At 43.6% G+C, this 15,356-nt stretch overlaps 1 protein-coding gene across 1 annotated transcript in view; it reads right to left on the minus strand.

Annotated features, from left to right (window-relative positions):
• LOC126285028 (coagulation factor X-like) overlaps positions 1-15,356 on the minus strand; it is a 724,967-nt gene that overhangs the window by 416,875 nt on the left and 292,736 nt on the right. The window contains exon 3 of the mRNA XM_049984353.1: positions 2,602-2,867. Within this exon, the coding sequence (XP_049840310.1) occupies positions 2,602-2,867 (266 nt within the window). The remainder of the gene's footprint in view (positions 1-2,601; positions 2,868-15,356) is intronic.

Raw genomic sequence — 15,356 nt, forward strand, 5'->3', positions numbered from 1 at the left:
CCTAAGGACGTCACACACATCCATGCCCGAGGCAGGATTCGAACCTGCGATCGTAGCAGTCGCGCGGTTCCGGACAGAGCGCCTAGAACCGATAGACCACCGCGGCCGGCAGAGCCCATGTTTAACTAGACTTTTTGCTTCTAATGAAGTTCCTGTCACATTCCCGAATATCGAGCATTCCTCCAGTACTTTACCAAACGGCTCAACCGGTTACCCGGTTACAGTAGCAGGTTGCCTAACCACTTTCAGGGAGACAAAAATTTTATTTTCATATTTAACGCAATTATTGGCCGAATATAAAAATTTAAAATTCTATCATAATCTACTGATTAAGAGGTATAATATTACATGGAAAGTGTAACACAATAAATCGAGTATTGAATTTACAAACTGTTTGTTTGTCTCGAGGCGCCGGCCGTTGTGACAGAGTGGTTCTAGACGCTTCAGTCCGGAACCGCTGTGCTGCTACGGTCGCAGGTTCGAATCATGCCTCGGGCATGGATGTGTGTGATGTCCTAAGGTTAGTTAGGTTTAAGTAGTTCTAAGTTCTAGGGGAGTGATGATCTCAGCAGTTAAGTCCCATAGTGCTCAGAGCCATTTCTACCATTTTTTGTTTCGAGGCAGTGGAACTGAGAGCGCGCGCAAGTCGCTGCACTATATTCAACCTGTATTTTAAGAATGCGAGCCCTTGGTGGCTTCGAACAAAGTTTACACATAATTTCAAACGTTTTCGAAAGTTATTCTCTGTGCCATCCCACCACAAAATAATGAAAGGAAAACAGTTTATCGCTTACTACACTTTTGCTGCTACTATAGTAAAACTTCAGCATCGGGTACGAAGTTTTAATCTATTAATTCTTTACCATGTCCTCTATTCGCAACAGATTTTGCTGACGGTATTCACATTACCACTGAATTTGCCCACAAAATTATATCGTTGTACAATACACAGTTAAGGGGTACGACGTCATAAATATTGAGATGAATGAGAAGTAGTTGTTTTTTACATATCAGATCGGTTTTCTAGTGAATTGGGGTGAACGGGTTGCTTGTTCGTTCGTGGGGGAGACGTTGACCCTGTAGGTCACGCTTAAGCAGTGGGTGGTGGCGCACCGCAGAAGAAGAGAGGGAGGGGGGAGGGTTTATGCTGCCGTCGTTGCCTTCTGGAATGAAAAGTGCATCATCTGTGGATTGTCTTCTAAAGTCTGAAACGTTTACTATCCCACTTTTCGCAAGTTCAAAAAATGGCTCTAAGCACTATGGGACCTAACATCTGAGGTCATCATTGCCCTAGAACTTAGAACTACTTAAATCTAACTAACCTAAGAACATCACTCACACATCCATGCCCGAGACAGAATTCGAACCTGCGACCGTAGCAGTCGCGCAGTTCCAGACTGTGGCGCCTAGAACCGCTCGGCCACCGCGGCCAGCCTTTTCGCAAGTCTCTTGGGAGAACTGAATGAAGAGAGCACTTGAGAAGTGGTGCAGTTTGCAAGAGGAAGTCTCATTTCATCAGGACACAGCACCTACGCACTAAGATGATGCTTTTTCAATAGGAAACCAGAGGATTTGAAAAGCTCTCATGTACACTTATACCACTTCCAACGCTGTTTGTGCCCAGAAGACACTTTCAGTCCATTAGAGAGGTCATGTGGCCGAGCGGTTCTACGCACTACAGTCTGGAACCGCGCGACCACTACGGTCGCAGGTTCGAATCCTGCCTCGGGTGGATGTGTGTTATGTCCTTAGGTTAGTTAGGTTTAAGTAGCTCTAAGTTCTAGGGCAATGATGATCTCAGATGTTAAGTCCCATAGCTCTCAGGGCCATTTGAACCATTTTTTTAAAGAGGTTCTGAGGACCACCTGAAAGTATTTTGAAGATCTTTCAGATTCGCGGATCTTGCATACAGCTTAGTCACTCGGAAAGTGTCAGACAAAACGTGTTCACGTTAATGGATGCGATGTCGAGGTAGGTGTCCCTACCTGATGTGCAGAACACCAGAATCCTAGGTTCGACTGGGACACACAGAGCAAATACAGAAAACGTTTAGTTGTTTGCCGAGTACTAGCTGTAAAATGCACTGTAGATACAAAACTACCAGTACACCCAACAAATGGCTTCATGTCAGGTATGTGAATAAGTGCATAACCGTCTTTTTTTCCATTTAAGTATCTCTGATATAAATCTTTCAGCACTGCGTAACTGTGCAACATTTACCGCCTCAACCCTGTATCTTGTAAGCTCATGTGAAAAATATCGTGATTAATAATTGCTCCTTTGTACATTTTTCATTCTAGCTAAAACTTCGTATACATTACACAATATGTCAACATACAGTATTAATTTTCAGTAAGAAGATAAAAAAAGAAATGCGAGTGATGATAACATAAAATGCTGTCACACATTTCACTAATAAAACGGCGTCTCGGATAATGCGGAATTTCTATCCAGTTTTTCTTAGCCAGTGCGGACCATCAGAAGAGCTACAAAATCAAAAAGATTATTAGCATGGTTCCTGTCTTACCTAATACTGAAAGTTGTTACAAACTTACAAAACATGTAAAGAGATACGTAAAATATGTCGAAGACTAAAATTACTTTCAATGAGATAGAAAGTGAAGCTGGCCGGTTGTGGCAACAGAAGTGTGGAACACTTGCACTACAGCCAGATCTTTCGCTCAGCGGCGCACGGGTTGTAGTGACTCGAGGTGTGAAGTGAGCCCGGGCAGCGCACGCGGCTGCTGCTTCGGGAGAGTTCGTCGCCGAGTCACCGGCGGTTGAGGCGGCTCTGCTGCACCTGGACCACCATGCCTTGGCAACCGCCAGCTCACAGTGGGTCGCTACGATGCTTCGTAGTGACTTACCTGAAACAAAAGGAAAGAAAATTCAGGCGCCGGTTGGATGGTATGAGATCAGCAGTTCTAGACTTTTTCAATTTGATTTTGATGCATACACAATTCAAAAACCAGAATGTATTTGTCGCATTGCTTTGCTTGCATTTAGCGATTTTTGTAGTTTGTTAATTTTCATTGTTCAGTGATTTCGGGTTTCAGTAAAGAAGACGATTTATCAGTGAAATGCCCAAGCTGTTAGCAAGTTCCATCCACTTCCGTTGGATAAAAGAATATTTTGATTTAATAATTTTAAAGTAAAATACAAATTTCACACTTCAATTATGCTTGTTTTCCGCGATAGAATTAGAATTAGTAATTTTATTAAAAGGAGTTAAGATGTTAGATCTGCAGTTTTAAGAAAATTAAGTAAGTTCTGGTTTTATTTTGCTTTTCATCGATAATTATCCTATCCCTTCTCTTAAATGACATACGTTTGAATGCAGTGAGTGCTAAGAGCATTGTTAGCAAATGAGCAGAACGACGAGTTGATAGGGTATTGTCTTTCTTGACAAGCCATAAATCATAGCACGCAGCGAACCGCTTTTCTCTTTCAGCTTGGTATTTCTCATCATCATTGTCACTGCAATATGGAGCCGAGAGACCGCTACGGTCGCAGGTTCAAATCCTGCCTCGGGTACAGATGTGTCTGATGTCCTTAGGTTAGTTAGTTTTAATTAGTTCTAAGTTCTAGGCGACTGATGACCTCAGAAGTTAAGTTGCATAGTGCACAGAGCGTCATTTGCAGGTAAAACATCATAAAGGTCTAATTACAGATCTCATTTGGAAAGAGATTTCCTTGCTGCGTACAGCAAAATAAGTTAGACGTGAACACATTCTCGACACGTAACGTACAGCCAATGTGAATCAGCATTTCTTCGACACGGTTAGTTTCATTTAATACTGTCAATGTAAACGTTCCTTTCATTAGAAATTTACAAATAATATAATTTTATTAGATACTCTCCACAAGTCCCCATCATTAAATATTTTTCATTGGATACATTCAAAATACACAGTTAAGTAACTTGGTCAATAATTTTCAACAGTATCGTTAAAAGTTAAGTTTTATTATGTATTTCCTTTTTGTGTCATAGTGAACATTCTGAGGTATCATGTGTAACGAGATATACACTACTGGCCATTAAAATTGCTACACCACGAAGATGACGTGCTACAGACGCGAAATTTAACCGACAGGAAGAAGATGCCGTGATATGCAAATGATTAGCTTTTCAGAGCATTCACACAAGGTTGGCGCCAGTGGCGACACCTACAACGTGCTGACAAGAGGAAAGTTTCCAACCGATTTCTCATACACAAACAGCAGTTGACCGGCGTTGCATGGTGAAACGTAGTTGTGATGCCTCGTGTAAGGAGTAGAAATGCGTACCATCACGTTTCCGACTTTGATAAAGATCGGATTGTAGCCTATCGCGATTGCGGTTTATCGTATCGCGACATTGCTGTTCGCGTTGGTCATGATCCAATGACTGTTAGCAGAATATGGAGTCGGTGGGTTCAGGAGGGCAATACGGAACGCCGTGCTGGATCCCGACGGCCTCGTATCACTAGCAGTCGAGATGACAGGCATCTTATCCGCATGGCTGTAACGGATCGTGCAGCCACGTCTCGATCCCTGGGTCAACAGATGGAGACGTTTGCAAGGCAACAACCATCTGCACGAACAGTTCGACGGCGTTTGCAGCAGCTCGTAGACCATGGCTGCGGTTACCCTTGACGCTGCATCACAGACAGGAGCGCCTGCGATGGTGTACTCAACGACGAACCTGGGTGGACGAATGGCAAAACGGCACTTTTTCGGATGAATCCAGGTTCCGTTTAGAGTTACAGCAGCATGATGGTCGCATCCGTGTTTGGCGACATCGCGGTGAACGCACAGTGGAAGCGTGTGTCAGTTCTAGTATAATATATTTGTCCAATGAATACCCGTTTATCATCTACATTTCTTCTTGGTGTATAAGTTTTAATGGCCAGTAGTGTATATAGTGGTTAAGAGGGTCATAAACATAATCATTCCAACAGCAAAATAATGGATCTCACACGTGTGGTTAATCAGACAGTAAGCACATGCTGTCCCTCTGTACAACATCGTAAGAGATCGCTGCTCGAAAAATGTATTAGGCGCTCCCTGCGAGTACCCCACTAGTTGCACCGAGCGCCATCAGAGGGTCCACAGCTGACCGTTGCCTGCGGGTCATGTTCCTCTCCACAGCCGACGTAAGCTGTGACAGCGACGTGGTGTGTGTGTGTGTGTGTCGGGTGAACTACGCGCAGACGTGACAGACCGGCAGAGAGCGGCTGTACTGTACCGTGTCTGGGCGTGCTCGCGACAACACCATGAATGACGGTGCTGATTTGTCTATCCATCAACGTGGACTGTCCAACGTGTGTACGAAGAATGGTGTGCCACTCGCGGCCAAGTAACACGGCGTTAGAAAAGTGTTCGGTAAAATATTCCGACTGACAGACACGCCACAGAGATTCCTGCTGTTGGCGAATGTATGGCCTCAGTCAGTTCCAGAGTGAACCTTGGAAAGGCAACTGCATGCAGTCCATGTTTGCAGTAGGGTACCTCGTAAAAGGCCAATGGTCAAAGCAGAACATACGGCAGCACGTCTAGGATAGGCAGAACAACCCAGAAACTGAACTGCAGTTGTCTGACTGGAGGCGTAGAGGGTTGTCCAACAAGTTGCAATTTTGCTTCTCTTCAAATGATCCTAGGCGGTACAAAGAGGCGTTTAGCACTAACTGTGTGGTGGGTGTAGTTCGGTATTCTGATGTTTCTCGTGCCACAAATTAGCCGCACTCAATCAGATAACCGTCAAGACGACCCAGGAAGTTCAACCGTATCTCTTCCTTCCGCATCTTCAGGATGAATGTGCTGTAGACACTCCTGTCTTCCACAATGAGAACACGTTCCTGGTTCGATCGCTCCTGTAAGTGAAGCTGAAATTTCTTGCTAAGCTCATTTCAGACCAGAACATCCTCATCAGTTATTCGCTCTGTCCAGCTAATCGTCAACAACACCCATCAAAAGCTTATAATCCCTCCTACATCTACATCCATAACCTGCAAGCCGCCTGACGGTGTGTGACGGAGTGTACTTTCAGTACCTCTATCGGTTCTCCCTTCTATTCCAGTCTCGTATTGTTTGTGGAAAGAAAGATTATCGTTATGCCTCTGTGTGGGCTCTAATCTCTCTGATTTTATCCTCATGGTCTCTTCGCGAGATATACGTAGGAGGGAGCAATATACTGCTTGACTCCTCGGTGAAGGTATGTTCTCGAAACTTCAACGAAAGCCCGTACCGAGCTACTGAGCGTCTCTCCTGCAGAGTCTCCCACGAGTCTATCTATCATCTCCGCAACGCTTTCGCGATTACTAAATGAGCCTGTAATGAAGCGCGCTGCTCTTCGTTGAATCTTCTCTATTTCTTCTATGAACCCTATCCTACACCGGTAGCAGTATTTAAGCAGTGGGCGAACAAGTGTACTGTAACCTACTTCCTTCGTTTTCGGACTGCATTTCCTTAGGATGCTTCCAATGAATCTCAGTCTGGCATCTGCTTTACCGACGATTAATTTTATATGGTCATTCCATTTTAAATCACTCCTAATGTCTGCTCCCAGATAATTTATGGAATTAACTGTTTCTAGTTGCTGTCCTGTTATATTGTAACTAAATGATAAAGGATCTTTCTTTCTATGTATTCGAAGCACATTACACTTGTCTACACTGAGATACAATTGCCATTCTCTGCACCATGCGTCAATTCGTGGGAGATCTTCCTGCATTTCAGTACAATTTTCCATTGTTACAACCTCTCGGTACACCACAGTATCAGGCAAAAAGCCAGAGTGAACTTCTGATGTTATCCACAAGGTCATTTATGTATATTGTGAATAGTAACGGTCCTACGATAGTCCCTTCCGGAATACCTGAAATTACTCTTACTTCTTGTCTGAACTACTCACTGTCCATGTTTCACTTTCATACAAGACTGCACTTGAGACAAACAGCATGAGAAAAGACTTTTAAGGGCGTAATGTGTCTGAAAAACCACAAATCTATTAACATGTAACACATTTTTCTTTTTATTATATCCCGCCTACTTCGGCCATTGTCAATTATTGTGCTAACGTAATTCTGTGAGCATCACCTTATTTAACTCAGCAACACTCCACTGCCCTTGTTTTAATTTCGTTGATGTTGATGTTATAACCACTTTTCAAGACACTGTGCATTTCATTCAACCGCTCTTCCTAGTCCTTTGCCGTTTCGGACAGAATTATAATGTCATCGGCGAATACCAAAGTTTTATTTCTTCACTGTGAAGTGTAATTCTCTTTCCAAATTTCTGCTTAGTTTCTTTTAATGCTTACTCAACGTACAGATCGAATATTATGGGAGATATGCTACAATACAGATAGAATAATATCGGGGAGAAAATTAGGAAATTTGTGGTAAGTTCCTATGGGACGAAACTGCTGAGGTGATCGTTCCCTAGGCTTATTCACCAATTAATCTAATTTAAACTAAGGACAACACACACACCCATACCCTAGGGAGGACTCGAATCTCCGACGGGGGCAGCCGCGCACACCGTGTTCCAAAAAAATAAATAAATAATAAATTTTTAAAAAAAGTTCAAATGTGTGTGAAATCTTATGAGACTTCAGTAGTTGCAAGGGCAACAGTCTGGATGATTGACTGATCTGGCCTTGTAACAATAACCAAAACTGCCTGGTACTGCCAACGGCTGAAAGCAAGGGGAAACTACGGCCGTAATTTTTCCCGAGGGGATGCATCTTTACATTATGGATAAATGATGATGTGACCTCTTGGGTAAAATATTCCGAAGGTAAAATAGTCCCCCATTCGGATCTCCAGGCGGCAACTACTCAGGATGACGTCGTTATCAGGAGAAAGAAAACTGGTGTTCTACGTATCGGAGCGTGGAATGTCAGATCCCTTAATCGGGCAGGTAGGTTAGAAAATTTAAAAAGGGAAATGGATAGGTTAAAGTTTGATATAGTGGGAATTAGTGACGTTCGGTGGCAGGAGGAACAAGAGTTTTGGACAGGTGACTACAGGGTTATAAACACAAAATCAAATAGGGGTAATGCAGGAGTAGGTTTAATAATGAAGAGGGAAATAGGAATGCGGGTAAGCTACTACAAACAGCATAGTGAACGCATTATTGTGGCCAAGATAGATACGAAGTCCATACCTACTACAGTAGCACAAGTTTATATGCCAACTAGCTCTGCAGATGACGAAGTAATTGAAGAAATGTATGATGAAATAAAAGAAATTATTCAGATAGTGATGGGAGATGAAAATTTAATAGTCATGGGTGACTGGAATTCGAGTGTAGGAAAAGGGAGAGAAGGAAATGTAGTAGGTGGATATGGATTGGGGCTAAGAAATGAGAGGAAGCCGCTTGGTAGAATTTTGCACAGACCACAACTTAATCATAGCTAACGCTTGGTTTACGAATCATGAAAGAAGGTTGTATACATGGAAGAACCCTGGAGATACTGACAGGTTTCAGATAGATTATATAATGGTAAGACAGACATTTAGGAACCAGGTTTTAAATTGTAAGACATTTCCAGGGGCAGATGTGGACTCTGACCACAATCTATTGGTTATGACCAGTAGATTAAAACTGAAGAAACTTCAAAAATGTGGGAAATTAAGGAGATGAGACCTGGATAAACTAAAAGAACCAGAGGTTGTACAGAGTTTCAGGGAGAGCATAAGGGAGCAATTGACAGGAATGGGGGAAAGAAACAAAGTAGAAGAAGAATGGGTAGCTTTGAGGGATGAAGTAGTGAAGGCAGCAGAGGATCAAGTAGGTAAAAAGACGAGGGCTAGTAGAAATCCTTGGTTAACATAAGAAATATTGAATTTAATTGATGAAAGGAGAAAATATAAAAATGTAGTAAATGAAGCGGGCAAAAAGGAATACAAACGTGTCAAAAATGAGATCGACAGGAAGTGCAAAATGGCTAAGCAGAGACGGCTAGAGGACAAATGTAAGGATGTAGAGACTTATCTCACTAGGGGTAAGATAGATACAGCCTACAGGAAAATTAAAGAGACCTTTGGAGATAAGAGAACCACTTGTATGAACATCAAGAGTTCAGATGGAAAACCAGTTCTAAGCAAAGAAGGGAAAGCAGAAAGGTGGAAGGAGTATATACAGGATCTATACAAGGGCGATGTACTTGAGGACAATATTATGGAAATGGAAGAGGATGTAGATGAAGATGAAATGGGAGATACGATAGTGCGTGAAGAGTTTGACAGAGTACTGAAAGACCTGAGTCGAAATAAGGCCCCCGGAGTAGACAACATTCCACTGGAACTACTGACTGCCTTGGGAGAGCCAGTCCTGACAAAACTGTACCATCTGGTGAGCAAGATGTATGAAACAGGCGAAATACCTTCAGACTTCAAGAAGAATTTAATAATTCCAATCCCAAAGAAAACAGGTGTTGACAGATGTGAAAATTATCGAACTATCAGTTTAATAAGTCACAGCTGCAAAATACTAACGCGAATTCTTTACAGACGAATGGAAAACCTAGTAAAAGCCGACCTCGGGGAAGATCAGTTTGGATTTCGAAGAAATATTGGAACACGTGAGGCAGTACTGACTCGTAAAGACTTATCTTAGAAGAAAGATTAAGGAAAGGCAAACCTACGTTTCTAGCAATTGTAGACTTAGAGAAAGCTTTTGACAATGTTGATTGGAATACTCTCATTCAAATTCTAAAGGTGGCAGGGGTAAAATACAGGGAGCGAAAGGCTATTTACAATTTGTACAGAAACCAGACGGCAGTTTTAAGAGTCGAGGGACATGAAAGGGATGCAGTTGTTGGGAAGGGAGTGAGACAGGGTTGTAGCCTCTCCCCGATGTTATTCAATCTGTATATTGAGCAAGCAGTGAAGGATACAAAAAAAAAATTCGGAGAAGGTATTAAAGTTCATGGAGAAGAAATAAAAACTTCGAGGTTCGCCGATAACATTGTAATTCTGTCAGAGACAGCAGAGGACTTGGAAGAGCAGTTGAATGGAATGGACAGTGTCTTGAGAGGAGTATATAAGATGAACATCAAGAAAAGCAAAACGAAGATAATGGAATGTAGTCGAATTAAGTCGGGTGATGCTGAGGGAATTAGATTAGGAAATGAGACATTTAGAGTAGTAAAGGAGTTTTGCTATTTGGGGAGCAAAATAAGTGATGATGGTCGAAGTAGTGAGGATATAAAATTTAGACTGGTAATGGCAAGGAAAGCGTTTCTCAGGAAGAGAAATTTGTTAACATCGAGTATGGATATAAGTGACAGGAAGTCTTTTCTGAAAGTATTTGTATGGAGTGTAGCCATGTATGGATGTGAAACGTGGACGATAAATAGTTTGGACAAGAAGAGAATAGAAGATTTCGAAATGTGGTGCTACAGAAGAATGCTGAAGATTAGATGGGTAGATCGCATAACTAATGAGGAAGTACTGAATAGGACTGGGGAGAAGATAGGTTTGTGGCACAACTTGATCGAAAGAAGGGATCGGTTGGTAGGGCAGGTTCTGAGGCATCAAGGAATCACCAATTTGGTTTCAGGGCTGAAGACCACAACAACAACAACAACCTAAATTATCCTAAGAACACACACACACCCATGCCCGAGGGCGGACTCGAACATCCGCCGTGACCAGCTGCACAGTCCATGACAGTAGCGCAAACCGTGATAAGGCGCCTAAGACCGTGCGGCTAATGGGTAACCATATTGTACCCTCTTTTCAACTACTACTTCATCTTCACGTCCTTTGACCCTTTATAACTGCAGATTTTATCGATGTTACATTACACAAAATGCAATGACAAAACCCTTGCTGTGAAACGACGAGACACACCATGTTACCGTATACAAATAACAGTCCACGGAATCAGAATTCAGAGCATTGAAACAATCCACAACAGAATCGCGCGCATTAAACCAGCCGGAGTAAACACAGCGTTGGTAAAAACATGACGTCCCGATCTCTGAACTGATCAGGGTCACCGGTCACGCTCTTTCTAAGTACGTGGGCTCTCTGGGGGTGGTGAGATGGTTGACCGTGAAATGACCGAGTCGGTGGGAAGTGCGCCTCCTGCCGCGCTGTACGTCTGCCATGGGAGCCCAAGGAGCTGTCGTGGGCGCTGCAGTCGGCACCCGTCAGTGGAGTGGCAGAGTCAGCAGGCACGCACAATGGGAGCCCGACAGAAAAGCGCGACATGCAAACCTCATGGAGAGGAAACCTGCCGACGGCCGTGAAACCTGAACTCCTGCTGCTGCGACGACACTGCTTAACGCAATACTGCACGCGAGATCAGAACATCTCAGCCCCCAGGGCACCACACGTACACCTTCAGCTGAGCGCGAGGTGTGTGGCTAAGGGAACATAGTGTCCAATACCACATCCCCCCTCCAATTCCTGTACACTCATTCGCTGATAGTGGGTGCGACGAAGCAATGTACATTACTGGGCATTAAAACTGTCAGAAGAAATGCAGATGATAAACGGGTGTTCGTTGGACAAATATATTATACTAGAACTGACATGTGATCACATTTTCACGCAATTTGGGTGCATAGATGATGAGAAATCAGTACCCAGAACACCTCTGGCCGTAATAACGGCCTTGATACGCCTGGGCATTGAGTCAAATAGAGCTTGGATGGCGTGTACAGGTACACCTGCCCATGCAGCTTCAACACGATACCGCAGTTCATCAAGAGTAGTGGCTGGCGTATTGTGACGAGCCAGTTGCGCGGTTACCATTGACCAGACGTTTTCCATCGGTGAGAGATCTGGAGAATGTACTGGACAGGGCAGCCGTCGAACATTTTCTATATCCAGAAAGGCCCGTACAGGACCTGCAACATGCGGTCGGGCATTATCCTGCTGAAATGTAGGGTTTCGGAGGGATCGAATGAAGGGTAGAGCCACGGATCGTAAAACATCTGAAATGTAACGTCCACTGTTCAAAGTGTCGTCAATGCGAACAAGAGGTGACCGAGACGTGTAACCAGTGGCACCCCATACCATCACGCCCGGTGATACGCCAGTATGGCGATGACGAATATGCGCTCCGAACGTGCGTTCACAGCAATGTCGCCAAACACGGATGCGACCATCATGATGCTGTAAATAGGACCTGGATTCATCCGAAAAAATGACGTTTTGCCATTCGTGCCCCAGGTTTGACGTTCAGTACGCCGTCGCAGGTGCTCCTGTCTGTGATGCAGCGACAAAGGTAACCGCAGACAAGGTCTCCGAGCTGATAGTCCGTGATGCTGCAAACGTCGTCGAACTGTTCGTGCAGATGGTTGTTGACTTGCAAACGTCCCCATCTGTTGACTCAGGAATCGAGACGTGGCTGCACGATCCGTTACAGCCATGCGGATAAGATGCCTGTCATCTCGACTGCTAGCGATACGAGGCCGTTAGGATCCAGCACGGCGTTCCGTATTACCCTCCTGAACCCACCTATTCCATATTCTCCTAACAGTCATTGGATCTCGACCAACGCGAGCAGCAGTGTTGCAATACGATAAACCGCAATCGCGATAGGCTACAATCCGGTCTTTATCAAAGTCGGGAACGTGATGGTACGCATGTTTCCTCCTTACACGAGGCATCGCAACGACGTTCACCAGGCAACGCCGGTCAACTGCTGTTTGTGTATGAGAAATCGGTTGGAAACTTTCGTAATGTCAGCACGTTGTAGGTGTCGCCAACGGCGCCAACCTTGTGTGAATGTTCTGAAAAGCTAATCATTTGCACATCACAGCATATTCTTCCTGTCGGTTAAATTTCGCGTTGTAGCACGTCATCTTCGTGGTGTAGCAATTTTAATGGCCAGTAGTGTATAACCCCCTAATCTATCAGATGAATGAAATTCGTTTACAAGACTTTAGTTCGAGCAATACTTGAAAATTCATCATCAATCTGGGATCGTTCGAGATTGAATTGGTATAGGAAATAGAGAAGATGTAGCGAGATGCATCATGTTACGTCACAGGATGCTGAGCCAAAAGGTACTGCAAGAGAGGCGTTGTCCATCACGGGCCGTTTAACAACAGACTGAACAGTCGTTTGTGTTTTCCGTTCAGTCGATGGTCTTCATTCGGATGAAACAAGAGGATGAGACTACACTGCACAGCCATGTCAGTCTCCAGGACTGAGTAGTTCCACTTCGTGTGAGACAACCGCTGATAACCTAACTGTTTAGCGCCCTCCACCGTAAATCATCATCATGTGAGATAACCGACTGAACCACGTTTCTGCCAGTTACGTGACGCATATGAATGTTTTCGCCCAGTCTCCGTGAAATTTCGGTTGCACGATAAAGCATGCAAATCTAAAAGCTGCCAATTCAACTACATACAAGGGATAACTATTACGAGCAACTTACATTGGGACGATCACATATGTTGTGGGGATAGCAAACCAAGGACTACGCTTTATTGGCAGAACACTTAGAATATGCAAGATATCCATTATGCCTGTCCACCCTCTGCTACAATACGGCTGTGCTGTATGGAATCCTAATGAGATAGAATTGACGCAGGTCATCGGAGCACTTTAAGGAAGGGTACCGCGTTTCGTATTATCGCGAAATAGGGAACAGAGTGTCACGGAAACGATACGTGAGTTGGAGACGAGAGCAGAGTAGTGCAGTAGATCCACGGGTGGTTTCACTTACTGGTACGTACCATCACTAGCCTCGGTAGCTCAGTTGGTAGAGCACTTCCCCGCGAAAGGCAAAGGTCCCGAGTTCAAGTCTCAATCGGGAACACAGTTTTAATCTGCCAGGAAGTTTCATATCAGCGCACACTGGCACACAGTTTTAATCTGCCAGGAAGTTTCATATCAGCGCACACTCCGCTGCAGAGTGAAAATCTCATTCTGGAAACATTCCCCAGGCTGTGCCTAAGCCATGTCTCCGCAATATCCTTTCTTTCAGGAGTGCTAGTTCTGCAAGGTTCGCAGGAGAGCTTCTGTAAGGCTTGGAAGGTAGGAGACGGATACTGGCAGAAGTAAGGCTGTGGGTAGGGGGCGTGAGTCGTGCTTCGGTAGCTCAGTTGGTAGAGCACTTTCCCGCGAAAGGCAAACGTCCCGAGTTCGAGTCTCGGTCGGGCACACAGTTTTAATCTGCCAGGAAGTTTCATCTGATGACTTGCTTTTCGGCATTGTTTTCTCAGGGAAACTACAGGCCGGCCCATGCAAAGTAGTATATTTTCATTTGGTTTTTGTGAGGTTTAGCATATATTTGTACCAATATAACTTTCAGGCAACTGTTCTCCGAACATAGCAATTTGTGAAAAGCTAAACTCACCCAGCGATTTTTTCCTTGTGGGGGTTCGTCAAAGATGAAGTTTAGGTACATCTCATCCCACAGATTTGAGTAACCTACAAAAACGTAACACATTCGTCGTCGAGTGAAGGATAAAGTCATCTAGCGTCTACATGTTATCCGTGCAACTGGAGAATGGCATATTTAACATCTATAGACTTCGATGTATGTATAATCAAACTGAATTTGTAGAATTAAAATTCAATATATAGTTTACTAAATACAGTGAACTGAAATTGTGTCCACCCAATCAATCAACCTGTATACGGATTATTGCAAAGGACAACTGACGATTTGTTAGATGACGACCAGTTTCGCTTTGAAAATGTAAAGGCACCAGAGGGGAAGTTCTGATGTTGCGATTGATATTGGAAGCAAGACATAAGAAATATTGGGGCTTCTTCATAGGATTTGTCGATCTGGAAAAATCAGCACATAGGTTGCACGGTACTACAGAAATACGTGCAGGGTAAAAACTGTAAGGAAAGACAGAGGTTTAAATGTATCAACAAATAATTCAGGTCATAGGGTGCAAGTACTACTCTGCGATGGAGAGATTGGCACAAGAGTGGAAAACTACTGACTATTCCGGTGACAATGTCAAACGCCTGTAGCAAACCCACTACCATGTACACAGCTAAGAGTTCATATAAACCCACTACCATGTACACAGCTAATAGCTCATATAAACCCACTACCATGTACACAGCTAAGAGTTCATATAAACCCACTACCATGTACACAGCTAAGAGTTCATATAAACCCTTCCAGTTGGTTGTTACAGCGGCCGCCTCGAAAATAGGCACTTCAGTATCATCTCAGCTTTCTACAGCATTCCCAGTTAGTGATAATTTCAATTGTTAGTAAAAATTGTGGAAAAATATATTTTTAGTCTAGAATATAATGGAATACTTCCTAAAAGCAAATTCTTACCATTCTGCTATGAAGAAAGACCTAAAACTAATGTTACAAGAAATTCCGAAGAAAAAAAAATTTTTTTTACTTCAACCTGTGGAAAAAAAAAAACA

The sequence above is a fragment of the Schistocerca gregaria genome, chromosome 8, assembly GCF_023897955.1.
Source record: "Schistocerca gregaria isolate iqSchGreg1 chromosome 8, iqSchGreg1.2, whole genome shotgun sequence".
NCBI lineage: Eukaryota > Metazoa > Arthropoda > Insecta > Orthoptera > Acrididae > Schistocerca > Schistocerca gregaria.